Genomic DNA, 15,255 nt, shown 5'->3' on the forward strand with positions numbered 1-15,255 from the left:
ACGAATCTGCGACCTGTGTAAGGGACAAATAACTTCTGTTCTGACTTTTTTACAGTGGTGGAGATCGGGGTAAAATTCTACCGGTTCGAACCAGTTCGGGCGAACCGCTAGGGATTATGGGCATCAGTTCGCCGAACCGATAGTAATTACCTCTCCTTGGCCCCACCCACGCCCAGCCGGTTGCTGCTCACCTCTTCTGGCCACTCGATATTCCACAGAATTCAGCGCTAAATGCAGCAGAGAGAATGCTAACTTTTCTCCCTCCATTCAGAACGGAGCTGCTACAGCCTGTCCCTTTAATGTAGTCCCCAAGAGGGAGCGGGATGGGGGTGGGCAGCTGGAATGGAGCCGTTTTTGTGAAAGGCGGGAAAATGGGGAAGGGGATTTTCCTGCCTGTCATCCATTCCTCAATCTCAGCACAGACTGAGGGAAGGATGGTAGGCAGGAATATTCCCCTCCCCATTTTCCTGCCATTCGCGACAAGGAGTGGCTGGGAGGGGAGGGGTCGGTGAGGAGCTCCTCAATGTGAGTGATGTCAAGTTGGCCATGCCCACCGAGTCACATGATCTCCCCCCCCAACAAGCCACGCCCACAGAACCAGTAGGGGAAATTTTTTTGCTAAAATTTGAAGCCCAACTTCAAACGTAAGCAACTCTATTGGCCAACACAATGACCTCTTCTCCAGACAAGTCAAGAATAAAATCCTGGATGTTCAGTTTGTGCTCTGCAGAAGTCATTAAAGTTTCAGCAATGCCTGCAGCTGGCCAGTCTCTTGGTAACCAGGATTGTGTGTGTTTTATCATAGTTGATGGCCAGCTTTCCCTCGCTGCAATCCAAGGCAAGGCCTTGGAGCCTCTGCCTTAAATCCATTTGTGTGCTCAAAAGGACTGCGTAAAGAAGATTGAGACACAGCTGTTGGCTGACTCTGGAAAATTCGGGTTTTGCTGAAATGATGGAAGGAATATGGAAATGAAAAGAAGGGGGTGTATTTTTGCATGGGAGAAGAATGGGAAAGGCAACATCAACAAATTGCATTGAATCTGCCTTGAGTATTTTATGTAACAGAATTAACGGAACAGTAGAGTTGGAAGGGACCTTGGAGGTCTTCTAGACTATTTCAGACAAATGACTGTCCAATCTCTTCTCAAATACTTCCAGTATTGGAGGACCCACAACTTCTGGAGGCAAGTCATTCCACTGATTAATTATTCTAACCATCAAGAAATGTATCCTTAGTTGTAGGTTGGTTCTCTCAGTTTCCATCTATTGTTTCTTGTCCTGCCCTTTGGTGCTTTGGAAAATAGTTTGACCCTCTCTTCTTTGGGGCAGCCCCTCAAATACGGGAACAACTGCTATCGTGCCAATGATTAGTTTCCATCCATTGCTTCTTGTCCTGCCTTCAGGACAAGAAGCAGTATTCAGGACAGTAGCTATTAGAGATACCCTCATTCATTCTTTCATTATATTTTGCTAAACTAGCTTTCTCTCTCCTTCCCTTCCTCCCAGTCCAAATATCCTAATCCAAACTGAGCATGCTTTTATTTTTATGAAACCATCAATGGCTCAAATGAGTGGAAGATATTTGTCTGTGATGTGTAGGTGGGCTCTGATCACGATCTATAACTGTAGAACATCAAGTTGGAAGGGACCTTGGAGGTCTTCTAGTTCAAGGATGTCAAACTCAATTTCATCAGGGTTGTGTTTGACCTCGGGGGGGGGGGGGTAGGATGGGCAGGCAGCTCGATGACACTTGTGTTGGGGGTCCCTGTGGTGGCCAACTGCTAAGGCAGGACTTCCCTCAGACTCTCCCTCCTTCTCATTATAATCTCCTTCCTTCCTTCCTTCCTTCTCCTTCCCTCTTCATACTCCTTTCTTCTTCCTTCCCCTCTTTCCTTCGTTTTCCATTTTTGCTCTCTTCTCATCTTTATCTTTCCTCTTTCCCTTTCTCCTTTCCTGTCCCTTCTTGGATGCTCAAATGCAAAAGGGGAAACATTTCTCCTTTTGTTTTGCTAGCCATCTGCCAGCAAAAACGGAGCCGGGGTGTGTGTGTGAGGGAAGGGGCATGCACGGCCCTCCTAAACTCTGTTTTCGCAGGCCGAGGGCTGCAGGAGGCCATCGCGGCTGGAAACTGGGCCTGGGAGGGCTGTGCGTGGTCTTCCCAAACAGTTATCCAATCTCTTCTTAAAAGCCTCCAATGATGGAGCACCCATAACTTCTGAAGGCAAGCCATTCCACTGGTTAATTGTCCTCACTGTCAGGAAATTTCTAAGTTGCTTCTCTCCTTGATTCTTGTTCTGCCTTTAGGTGCTTTACAATTCTATTATTTTTCTAAGGATGTAGAAAATGTTTCTATTGTTTTACCTTTTCCCTCTGTGTCCTAAAAGAGGTGCACAACTTCTACCAGACCCACAGCAAAGGGAGAAGATGGTAATTTCCGCAGGAAGCTCCCAGTTTTGCCCAAAGCTTGTTAAAGGGATGGAATTGATTGCTCCCCTTAAATCTATGACTAGTGCTAAGAGACAGCATTCTTTAAAGGAGGTTGGAACACTTTTCTATCAGGTGTTGTAAGTGATTGCCAAGTGTTGGCTGATACCTCTTGAATCCAGCTCTGCCAAAACAGCCTCCCAAGACAACCAGTTGACTAATCTCCCAAACAGATGCCTGGTTTACACTTCACTAATTGGATTTAAAGGGGTAATTGGGAAGAGGATTGCTGGATTTCTCCTTTTCCCTTTCTAATAAATTGGCATTCGAATTGATCATTCAGCGCTTGGAAATCGATTTGGAATTACAGTTTAAACCGAACTCCTTTGGCCCAGTAACCTGTATTAGTCTTGGCCACAGTTGGCCAGGGATCAACACTCCCCTAAAGAGGAATTGTACTTTTTTCAGTCGTAAAATGAGTTGCGAGGTCATAAAGAAAGACAAAGCCCCTCAAAGAAACGGAAAGGGGGAAAAAAAGAACATCTCACCAACTCTGGCTAGTACAAACAAGTAACTTTCTGGATCCTCGCTCAACAATAGAGGACAAATCTGAACAATTGATGAAACTGACAGTGATCCAAAAATTTATTTACTATCGGTTGTGAGTAACCATATCCTATAATTTGTTGAATACCTATTATATAAATGAAAAGATGCTTACTGTTGTGTCCTTCAATAAATAAGGAAAGAGGGTGCCAATCATATCCACAGTATTTTCGTGACCTAAATTTAGCATATTTACTTCTTCTCTTAACAGCCAATAAATCCTGTTCATTTTGAAAGGCTATAAATTTAAAGTTATTGTCAAAAGATATATTCTTTTAATAAAACAGTTCTAGGCTGTAGAAACAGAGGGATAGAATCAAGATCACGTGAAGTGTTAATATCACTTTATAATGGCTTGGTAAGGCCACACTTGGAATACTGCATCCAGTTTTGGTCGCCATGATGTAAAAAAAGATGTTGAGACTCTAGAAAGAGTGCAGAGAAGAGCAACCTCCAAGGTCCCTTCCAACTCTGTTATTCTATATTTTAAAACGCTACTGTACTGTAATCGTCATAACTACAAGGATCCGAATTTTAATCATAGAATCAGGGGGATGCTGCAATTGGTTTCAACTGTGCAAAATGGTCGTACGACACATTTTTTAATGCCTCTGTAACTTTCAACGGTCACTAGGATACTAACACATCAGCTTGTCTGATTTTACTGAATCCATTTTTTGGAGACTTCAAGTTAGGAATGTGGAAAGAAATGTTCTCCTGGACACTTATTGGGTTAGGGATTTTCTGTCTTCACTGCCAGTCGTTTTGTGTTGGGGTGGGGTGCAACTGAGGGAGCTCAACCAATCTCACTGTACATATGTTGTGCACTGACAATAAAGGATGGAATTGAATTTTGAATTTGACACTCTGTCTTCTGCTCAAGTGAAACTCAACAATACTTTGGGCTTTAATTAGGACCAGCAACTTCATATTAATATCACTGGGTGTTTGAAGTGGCCTCTAGACAAGATGGACAGCAAAACAAATCCAAAAACAGTGCTGCACAAATTGGGCACCTGGGACATAGAATAATAAGAGTTGGAAGGGAACCTGGAGGTCTTCTAGTCCAACCCCCAGCTTGAGCAGGAAACCTTATACCATTTCAGACAAATGGCTGTCCAGTCTCTTCTTGAAAGCCTCCAGTGATGGAGCACCCACAACTTCCAGAGGCAAGCTGTTCCATTGGTTGTCTGCTCTCACCATTAGGAAATTTCTCCTTAGTCCTAGGTTGCTTATCTCCTTGGTTGGTTTCCATCCGTTGGTTCTTCTTGTCTTGCCTTTTGGTGATTTGGAAAATAATTTGACTCCATCTTTGTAGGAACCCTTCAAATATCGGAATCTTATCTCCCCTAGTCCTTCTTTTCATTAGACTAGACCTACCCAATTCCTGTGACCGTTCTTCATATGTTTTAGCCTCCAGCCTCCTAATAATTTCTGTTGCTCTTCTCTGCACTCTTTCCAAAATCTAAACATCTTTTTTATATTGTGGTGACCAGAAGTGAATGCAATATTCAAAATGTGCTTTTACTAAGGCTTTGTAAACTGGTACTAGAACTTCATAGGATCTTGATTTTATCCCTCTATTAATGTGGCCTAGGATTGTATTGGCTTTTTTGGCTGCCGCCACATATTGTTACCTCATATTTAAGGGATTGTCTACTAGGACCCCAAGATCCCTCTCACAATTACTGGCATTAAGCCAAGTTTCCCCCTAGCCTGTACCTTTAGCGTTGGTTTTTCTTGCCTAAGTGTAAAACCTTACTTTTATCTATATTGAATTTCATTTTTTTGTTAGATAGGGCCCATTTTTCAAGTCCTTCAAGATCTTTCTGGATCTTGAGCTTGTCTTCTGGGGTGTTAGAAATGCCTGCCAGCTTAGTGTTGTCTGCAAATTTGATGAGTTCCCCTTCTAAGCCTTCATCTAAGTCATTTATGAAGATATTGAAGAGTACTGGACCCAAAACAAAACCTTGGGGTATTCCTACTGCTTACTTTCCTCCATGTAGATGTAGTTTTGTTGAGGACAACACGTTCTAGAAGGAACTCTCAACATGTATACCAGTGGATATTCTTTGAATTTTAAATAACTTTCAGGAGAGTGCATTTGAAGAAAAATGAGATTCTGCAGCAGAGTTTTTGGAAAGGCAAAATAATCTGCCACAGGAGCTCAATCTGTTCATGTTTTAGATTGGGCTTTATTTGAGTTTTCTGTCCTTGAACCTTTGATGCCTGAATTAAAGTGCCTGTGAAAAGCTAGGCGAGCCTTCAATTTTAGTGACAGCCAGTGGGAGAGTGTTTAAGATTGTGGAAAGAATTACAGAGACCCAGGTTTATCTTTAGCCTCCTTTGAAGAAACTCAGCAGGCTATTTGGTCCAATCTCTCTCTTTTTTGTTGCAGCACAACAGAGCTCAAAAAATTGTCGCTGTAGGGGGAAAAGGGATGAGAGATGCATGAAGGCTGATCTGAACTCTTGGAGGGAAGGGAGCATATAACCATCCAGCAAATAAAATGTCTGCATCACATAATCCTTTAAAATGCCACTGCAACTCTGGGTAATACCTCAAATTACAGTATATTAAAAAAAAATCCTGCTAATAAGAGCTTCTTAGGTGTTGCCTGAGAATTAAATTATTTACCCAATACAGTATTCTTAAAAACAATTTCTGGATTTATTTATTAAACAAATTTATAAAGCCACCCATCTTGTGAAAAATTAGCCAAAAAAGCTAATACAATCCTTGGTTGTATAAGAGACACAGAATCAAAATCACGTGAAATATTAGTACCACTTTATAATGCCTTAGTAAGGCAGGACCTGGAATACTGCATCTATTTTGGTCACCACATTACAAAAAAGATGTTGAGATTTTAGAAAAAGTGCAAAGAAGAGCAACTAAGACAATTAAAGGCCTGGAGACAAAAATATATGAAGAACGGTTGCAGGAATTGGGTATGGCCAGTCTAGAGGGGAAAAAAAAGGAACTAGGCGTGACATGACAGCAGTATTCCAGTATTTGAGGGGTTGCCACAAAGAGGAGGGGGTCAACTTATTTTCCAAAACATCAGAAGGCAAGACAAGAAACTATGGATGGAAATTAATGAAGGAGAGAAGCAACCTGGAATTAAGGAGAAACTTCCTAACAGTGAGGACAATTAACCAGTTAGAAGTTGTGAGCGCTTCATGCTGATTCAGTTCTATAGAGGAACTATTGAGTCTGTCATTTGCACCTCTATAACTGTCTGGTTCGGTTCTGCAACCCAACAAGAAAAACACAGACTTCAGAGGATAATTAGAACTGCAGAAAAAATAATTGCTACCAACCTGCCTTCCATTGAGGACCTGTATACTGCACGAATCAAGAAGAGGGCCGTGAAAATATTTACAGACCCCTCACATCCTGGACATAAACTGTTTCAACTCCTACCCTCAAAACGACGCTATAGAGCACTGCACATCAGAACAACTAGACACAAGAACAGTTTTCCCCCCAATGCCATCACTCTGCTAAACAAATAATTCCCTCAACACTGTCAAACTATTTACTGAATCTGCACTACTATTAATCTTCTCATAGTTCCCATCACCAATCTCTTTCCATTTATGACTGTATGACTATAACTTGTTGCTGGCAATCCTTATGATTTATATTGATATATTGACCATCAATTGTGTTGTAAATGTTGTACCTTGATGAAGGTATCTTTTCTTTTATGTACACTGAGAGCAGATGCACCAAGACAAATTCCTTGTGTGTCCAATCACACTTGGCCAATAAAAATTCTATTCTATTCTATTCTATTCTATTCTATTCTATTCTATTCTATTCTATTCTATTCTATTCTATCACTGGACACTTTTAAGGGACTAGTCAGCCACTTGTCTGAAATGATATAGAGTTTCCTGCTTAAGAAAGCTGTTGGGCTAGGGGACCTCCAAGGTCCCTTCTAGCTCCAGCTCTATTCTGATTGATATTATCCCCAAAGTCATGTGATTAAAATTTGGGTGCTTGGCAACAGGCTCACATTTACAAGTGGTTGCAGCGACCTGACCTGCGGTCACAATTCACAACCTTCCCAGCCAGTTTCTGACAACCAACATCAATTGGGGAAGCCAGATATGCTTAATGACTGTGATAAAAATTGTCATATAAATGGGTCCAGTCATGGAATGACTCGCTTAAACCAATCCATCACTTAATCCTTTAAAATGCCACTGCAACTCTGGGTAATACCTCAAATTACAGTATATTAAAAAAAAATCCTGCTAATAAGAGCTTCTTAGGTGTTGCCTGAGAATTAAATTATTTACCCAATACAGTATTCTTAAAAACAATTTCTGGATTTATTTATTAAACAAATTTATACAGCCACCCATCTTGTGAAAAATTAGCCAAAAAAGCTAATACAATCCTTGGTTGTATAAGAGACACAGAATCAAAATCACGTGAAATATTAGTACCACTTTATAATGCCTTAGTAAGGCAGGACCGGGAATACTGCATCTATTTTGGTCACCACATTACAAAAAAGATGTTGAGATTTTAGAAAAAGTGCAAAGAAGAGCAACTAAGACAATTAAAGGCCTGGAGACAAAAATATATGAAGAACGGTTGCAGGAATTGGGTATGGCCAGTCTAGAGGGGAAAAAAAAGGAACTAGGCGTGACATGACAGCAGTATTCCAGTATTTGAGGGGTTGCCACAAAGAGGAGGGGGTCAACTTATTTTCCAAAACATCAGAAGGCAAGACAAGAAACTATGGATGGAAATTAATGAAGGAGAGAAGCAACCTGGAATTAAGGAGAAACTTCCTAACAGTGAGGACAATTAACCAGTTAGAAGTTGTGAGCGCTTCATGCTGATTCAGTTCTATAGAGGAACTATTGAGTCTGTCATTTGCACCTCTATAACTGTCTGGTTCGGTTCTGCAACCCAACAAGAAAAACACAGACTTCAGAGGATAATTAGAACTGCAGAAAAAATAATTGCTACCAACCTGCCTTCCATTGAGGACCTGTATACTGCACGAATCAAGAAGAGGGCCGTGAAAATATTTACAGACCCCTCACATCCTGGACATAAACTGTTTCAACTCCTACCCTCAAAACGACGCTATAGAGCACTGCACATCAGAACAACTAGACACAAGAACAGTTTCTTCCCAAATTCCATCACTCCGCTAAACAAATAATTCCCTCAACACTGTCAAACTATTCACTAAATCTGCAGTATATTAATCTTCTCATCGTTCCCATCACCCATCTCCTTCCACTTACGACTGTATGACTGTAACTTGTTGCTGGCAATCCTTATGATTTATATTGATATATTGACCATCAATTGTGTTGTAAATGTTGTACCTTGATGAAGGTATCTTTTCTTTTATGTACACTGAGAGCAGATGCACCAAGACAAATTCCTTGTGTGTCCAATCACACTTGGCCAATAAAATTCTATTCTATTCTATTCTATTCTATTCTATTCTATTCTATTCTATTCTATTCTATTCTATTCTATCACTGGACACTTTTAAGGGACTAGTCAGCCACTTGTCTGAAATGATATAGAGTTTCCTGCTTAAGAAAGCTGTTGGGCTAGGGGACCTCCAAGGTCCCTTCTAGCTCCAGCTCTATTCTGATTGATATTATCCCCAAAGTCATGTGATTAAAATTTGGGTGCTTGGCAACAGGCTCACATTTACAAGTGGTTGCAGCGACCTGACCTGCGGTCACAATTCACAACCTTCCCAGCCAGTTTCTGACAACCAACATCAATTGGGGAAGCCAGATATGCTTAATGACTGTGATAAAAATTGTCATATAAATGGGTCCAGTCATGGAATGACTCGCTTAAACCAATCCATCACTTAGCATCCAATACTCCAGGGCTCAACTGTGGTCTCTACTTAAGAACTACCTGTACAAAAACAGGCATTTTAACATTTTAATTTATTAGAAAATCTCTGTTGCAGTGCATTTCAAACATTATCCAAGCAGAAAACCTGTGGGATAAATCTATGGGCACCCCTTTCTGATACTTATGAGGGGTTAAAATTTATCTGAAAAATATGCATCTGTTTAGAAAAAAAGCTCTTTCGTTCTGCTATGTTAGAAGTACTTCTTTCACAGAATTTGCAGGCCCCTTATTGGGTTTTTTTTTAAGTTAATTTGTACTTGCTAATTTGATTATTTTCTGGTGAAATCTTCCAAGGAAACAATGCAAGATAAATCGGTTACTTTTTTATTATTAAAGATTTTACCGTCCGCTCAAAAATAACAGTGTTAGGCCTGTAAATTCATAAACCTGCCTCTACGTTAAGTTTTCTCTTGCACATAGAAACCCACAGTCAACAAAGCTGTTAAAATTCACATGGAACTCTTAATATTTATTTACTGCGGACTTAACTTATTTTTCTCTGCTAAGAATTCAGATAGAGACTGTGCCCAAATATCTCCCCTAGAAGCTCAACTTCTAAGTTTAATGACCTCATGATTTTTTGACGTAAGCCATCCTTTAAATATAAAAGTATCTCATTGAGTTAATTTTGCTCATTTCAGACATGAGGGGAAACATGGAACTACCGGTAATATTTAGGAAAACATGATACAAATATTACCCTTTGGAGATTCAGCCAGACAGCTCAATGTATGATGCTCAATTATCTCCAGACTTGGAAAATTTCACTTACCAACTTTTAATCATTTTTAAAAGATGTTCCTGAGATTGCCTTTCTCTTTTATAAATCTAATGTTAAGATCATTTCCTTGCTTATCTAAGACATTCTTCATCTGGCTAGCAGTACAATAGGGTATAGCTCTAACGTTTTAATTCTTGCAATCTGTTTTCCAACAGATGCTGCTGTCAACAAGTCAAAATGTGCCACGAGAAGCGGCGTTCTCGCCTCCACCCTCATTGCGCCGGCAGATAACCGCCCGGCCGCCCTGTTTGGTCACCCGCTCTCTCCTACATCAGGAGGTGCGGGATGACCCTTGCAGGGACGAGCCGAGGAGTTTAGCGGTTATCTATACGATAAAATCGCTCAGCTGAGGGACGGTCTGGATCGAATTTGGGATGATCCAAGCGAGGAGAGGAGGCACGTCTTGTTGAGTCCATTTGGGATGAGTTCGACCCTGTGGCTCCGAGGGCGTGGACAGGTTGTTGGGGAGGCTTCACGGCACGACATGTTTACTGGACCCGTGCCCTTCCTGGCTGGTACTGGCCACTCAGGAGGTGACACGAGGCTGGCTCCAGAGGATTATCAACGCTTCTTTGTTGGAAGGGTTTTCCCTGCCGCCTTGAAAGAGGCGGTGGTGAGACCCCTCCTTAAGAAGCCCTCCCTGGACCCAGCTGTTTTGGGTAATTATCGTCCAGTCTCCAACCTTCCCTTTGTTGCGAAGGTTGGAGAGGGTGCCGTGGCGGGGCAGCTACCCCAATACCTGGATGAAGACGTCTATCTAGACCCGTTCCAGTCCGGCTTCCGACCCGGATACAGCACGGAGACAGCTTTGGTCGCATTGGTGGATGATCTCTGGAGGGCTCGGGACAGGGGTTATTCCTCTGCCCTGGTCCTATTAGACCTCTCAGCGGCGTTCGATACCATCGACCATGGTATCTTGCTGCGCCGGTTGGGGGGATTGGGAGTGGGAGGCACCGTATATGGGTGGTTCCCCTCCTATCTCTCTGACCGGTCGCAGACGGTGTTGACAGGGGGGCAGAGGTCGACCGCGAGGGGCCTCACTTGTGGGGTCCTCAGGGTCGATTCTCTCGCCTTCTGTTCAACATCTACATGAAACCGTTGGGTGAGATCATCAGTGGTTTCGGGGTGAGATACCAGCAGTACGCTGATGACACTCAGCTGTACTTTTCCACCCCGGACCACCCCAATGAAGTTGTTGAAGTGCTGTCCCGGTGTTTGGAAGCCGGACGGGGCTGGGTGGGGAGAAACAGGCTCAAGCTTAATCCTCCAAGACGGAGTGGCTGTGGATGCGGCACCCGATTCAGACAGCTCCAGCCGCGGCTGGCTGTTGGTGGCGAGTTATTGGCCCCAAAGGATAGGGTGCGCAACTTAGGTGTCCTCCTGGACGATCGGCTGTCGTTTGAAGATCATTTGACGGCCGTCTCCAGGGGGGCCTTCCACCAGGTTCGCCTGGTTCGCAGTTGCGCCTTCCTTGATCGGGATGCCTTATGCACGGTCACTCATGCGCCTGTTACCTCTCGCTTGGATTACTGTAATGCTCTCTACATGGGGCTCCCCTTGAAGTGCGCTCGGAGGCTTCAGTTAGTCCAGAATGCAGCCGCGCGTGTTATAGAGGAGCTACGTAGCTCCCATGTAACACCGATCCTGCGCAGGCTGCACTGGCTGCCTGTGGCTTTCGAGTGCACTTTAAGGTGTTGGTAATGACCTTTAAAGCGCTCCATGGCTTAGGACCTGGGTACTTACGGGACCGCCTGCTGCTACCACATGCCTCCCACCGACCCGTCGCTCCCATAGAGAGGGACTTCTCAGGGTGCCGTCCGCCAAACAATGCCGGCTGGCGGCCCCAGGAAGGGCCTTCTCTGTGGGGCACCCACACTCTGGAATGAGCTTCCCCGGGTTTCGTCAAATACCTGACCTCCGGACATTTCGTCATGAACTAAAACACATCTTTTATTCGCGCGGGGCTGGCTTAAATTAGTTTTAAGGGGAAATTTTATTAATTTTAAATGGGGTTTTTAGTATGGAAAATTTTAATTTCAGGCTAATTTAATAAGTTTTTAAAAGGTATTTTAATTTGTATATTGTGTTGTTTTTACTTTTGCCTGTACACCGCCCTGAGTCCTTCGGGAGAAGGGCGGTATAAAAATTAAATAAAATAATAAATAAATAAAATAAAATATTCCAGTATTTGAGGGGTTGCCACAAAGAGGAGGGGGTCAACTTATTTTCCAAAACATCAGAAGGCAAGACAAGAAACTATGGATGGAAATTAATGAAGGAGAGAAGCAACCTGGAATTAAGAAGAAATATTATCCCCAAACTCATGTGATTAAAATTTGGGTGCTTGGCAACAGGCTCACATATACAAGTGGTTGCAGCGACCTGACCTGCGGTCACAATTCACAACCTTCCCAGCCAGTTTCTGACAACCAACATCAATTGGGGAAGCTAGATATGCTTAATGACTGTGATAAAAATTGTCATATAAATGGGTCCAGTCATGGAATGGCTCGCTTAAACCAATCCATCACTCAGCCTCCAATACTCCAGGGCTCAACTGTGGTCTCTACTTAAGAACTACCTGTACAAAAACAGGCATTTTAACATTTTAATTTATTAGAAAATCTCTGTTGCAGTGCATTTCAAACATTATCCAAGCAGAAAACCTGTGGGATAAATCTATGGGCACCCCTTTCTGATACTTATGAGGGGTTAAAATTTATCTGAAAAATATGCATCTGTTTAGAAAAAAAGCTCTTTCGTTCTGCTATGTTAGAAGTACTTCTTTCACAGAATTTGCAGGCCCCTTAGTGGGTTTTTTTTTAAGTTAATTTGTACTTGCTAATTTGATTATTTTCTGGTGAAATCTTCCAAGGAAACAATGCAAGATAAATCGGTTACTTTTTTATTATTAAAGATTTTACCGTCCGCTCAAAAATAACAGTGTTAGACCTGTAAATTCATAAACCTGCCTCTACGTTAAGTTTTCTCTTGCACATAGAAACCCACAGCCAACAAAGCTGTTAAAATTCACATGGAATTCTTAATATTTATTTACTGCGGACTTAACTTATTTTTCTCTGCTAAGAATTCAGATAGAGACTGTGCCCAAATATCTCCCTTAGAAGCTCAACTTCTAAGTTTAACGACTTCATGATTTTTTGACGTAAGCCATCCTTTAAATATAGAAATATCTCATTGAGTTAATTTTGCTCATTTCAGACATGAGGGGAAACATGGAACTACCGGTAATATTTAGGAAAACATGATACAAATATTACCCTTTGGAGATTCAGCCAGACAGCTCAATGTATGATGCTCAATTATCTCCAGACTTGGAAAATTTCACTTACCAACTTTTAATCATTTTTAAAAGACGTTCCTGAGATTGCCTTTCTCTTTTATAAATCTAATGTTAAGATCATTTCCTTGCTTATCTAAGACATTCTTCATCTGGCTAGCAGTACAATAGGGTATAGCTCTAACGTTTTAATTCTTGCAATCTGTTTTCCAACAGATGCTGCTGTCAACAAGTCAAAATGTGCCACGAGACCACTTTGCAAAAACGGATCTAATGAGAAACAGTTGGTTTGAAGGTTATTAACTAACAACCGCCTGCATTTCATTCATTGATCGGTTTGATGTAGTAATTATTCAGTTTAGAGTTATGATCTGGTGGCATTTCTTGAAAATCCCTGCTGCTAGCTATATTTCAAAAAGTTTACTGGGGATTAAGCCAACGGTTTTGTAATCAGAATGGCTGGCAGTCCCTGCAAAAGGAAGAAAAGGGAGTAAGAGTCAATTCTTGGAAGTTCCTGCATGAACTGATAGTATCAGATCCGGTAGTAACAAATTTTACATTTCACCACTGGTTTTGCCATAGTTGTTAGGCGAATGGCTGCAGTTGTAAAGTTAGTAACACAGTTGTTAAGTGACTCTTTGGCTTCCCCATTGACTTTGCTCGTCAGAAGGTCTCAAAAGGTTATCGTCACCTGGCCTCAGGACACTCCAAATACCTGCCAGTTACTAAGCATCTGAATTTCGGTCATGTGACTGTGGGGAACGCTGGAATGGTTTGTTAAGTGTGAAAAATGGTCATAGGTCACATTTTCTCCGTGCTGTCGTAACTTTGAACCGTCATTAAACCCATGGTTGTTCAGTCAATGTCCACCTACATCAAGGCGGGCATGTAAAGGTGAGCCAGTTGCCGTAGGAACCCAGTCGCACATCCTGTCAGGCCTGGAAACCATACTAGGCCGTAGGTTTCCAGACGCTGCCACATTTCTCCCCTGAGGGGAAAAAGGGGGGTTGAGGGGTATGGTAACATTCTTCAAGCGGTCAAGGTCGGATTGTGTTCACATCTGCAGAAGGAGTGGCAAAAAGAGGTTTCGAATAAAGTGGAAGAACATTGGACCATGTGACCGGCAAAGGGGTTAGTGGGGTGGGACTCTTGGGGTTTGTATAACTGGGAAAAGAATCGGGAAGTTTCAGTTTTGGAATTTCACTCATTGTGTGCCAGTTTCCTTATGCTAGTAAAGAACTTTGAAAGACACATCCATCATTTTGGGAGGACAGTACTCACGTATTCCCCATAGGTATCTTGTACCGGGAGTGGCGGGAGAGGTCGGTAACCTGCCGATGGCAGAACTCCTCTTGCTCTGGGAGTGATAAGGCTACGACCACGGCTGACGGGACCTCTGCCGGAGGGGACTCCCCGGGGCGCCGGTGCCCCTCGTGGAATGCTGGAGGGTGGCGGCAGGACACCCCCACGGGCCCTACAGGGAAGGAAAGAGCGAATCACCATGAAAAGTGCACCTTCTGAGTTTTAGAACCTCCCACAAACTCTTCCAAGCTGGACAAAGATATCAGTGAGGAATTACCTAGGAATCATTTCACTTGGCCCCGTTTTTAATCCCAAGTGAGAACAATTAACCAGTGGCTTGCCTTCAGATGTTGTGAGTGCTTCATCACTTGAGGGTTTTTAAAAAGAGGCTGGCCACTTCTCTGAAATTGTATAGGGTCTCTGGACAAGGATCTCCGACGTCCCTTCTATCTCTATTCTGACTGAATTAATAAGAGCAACAAAATAACAAGTAGCAATCGCACTTAGACTTATCTACCACTTCCCAGTGCTTTTACAGCCCTCTCTAAGCGGCTTACAGAGTCAGCCTCTTGCCCCCAACAATCTGGGTCCTCATTGTAGCGATCTCAGAAGGATGAAAGCTGAGTCAACCTGGAGCCAGTCGGGATTGAACTCCCGGCAGTGAGCAGAGCCAGCCTGCAAGACTGCATTGTAACCACTGCACCCCCACAGCATGTATATACAGTATTATCACAGAAGTGAGTACACCCCTTCACATTTTGTAAATGTTTAAGTATATCTTTTCATGTGACAACAGTGAAGAAATGACACTTGGGTACAATGTAAAGTAGCGAGTATACAGCTTGCATAACAGTGTAAATGTGCTGTCCCCTCAAAATAACATAACACACAGCCATTAATGTCTAAATTGGTGGCAACAAAAGTG

The 15,255-nt window shown here is 42.5% G+C and overlaps 1 protein-coding gene across 1 annotated transcript in view; it reads right to left on the reverse strand.

Annotated features, from left to right (window-relative positions):
- The window catches only part of KHDRBS3 (KH RNA binding domain containing, signal transduction associated 3), a 146,382-nt gene that overhangs the window by 30,129 nt on the left and 100,998 nt on the right, over nt 1-15,255 (reverse strand). Inside the window, exon 6 of the mRNA XM_058175601.1 lies at nt 14,310-14,502. Coding sequence (XP_058031584.1) covers nt 14,310-14,502 — 193 coding nt within the window. The remainder of the gene's footprint in view (nt 1-14,309; nt 14,503-15,255) is intronic.

This window comes from Ahaetulla prasina, chromosome 3 (assembly GCF_028640845.1).
Source record: "Ahaetulla prasina isolate Xishuangbanna chromosome 3, ASM2864084v1, whole genome shotgun sequence".
Classification (NCBI taxonomy): domain Eukaryota; kingdom Metazoa; phylum Chordata; class Lepidosauria; order Squamata; family Colubridae; genus Ahaetulla; species Ahaetulla prasina.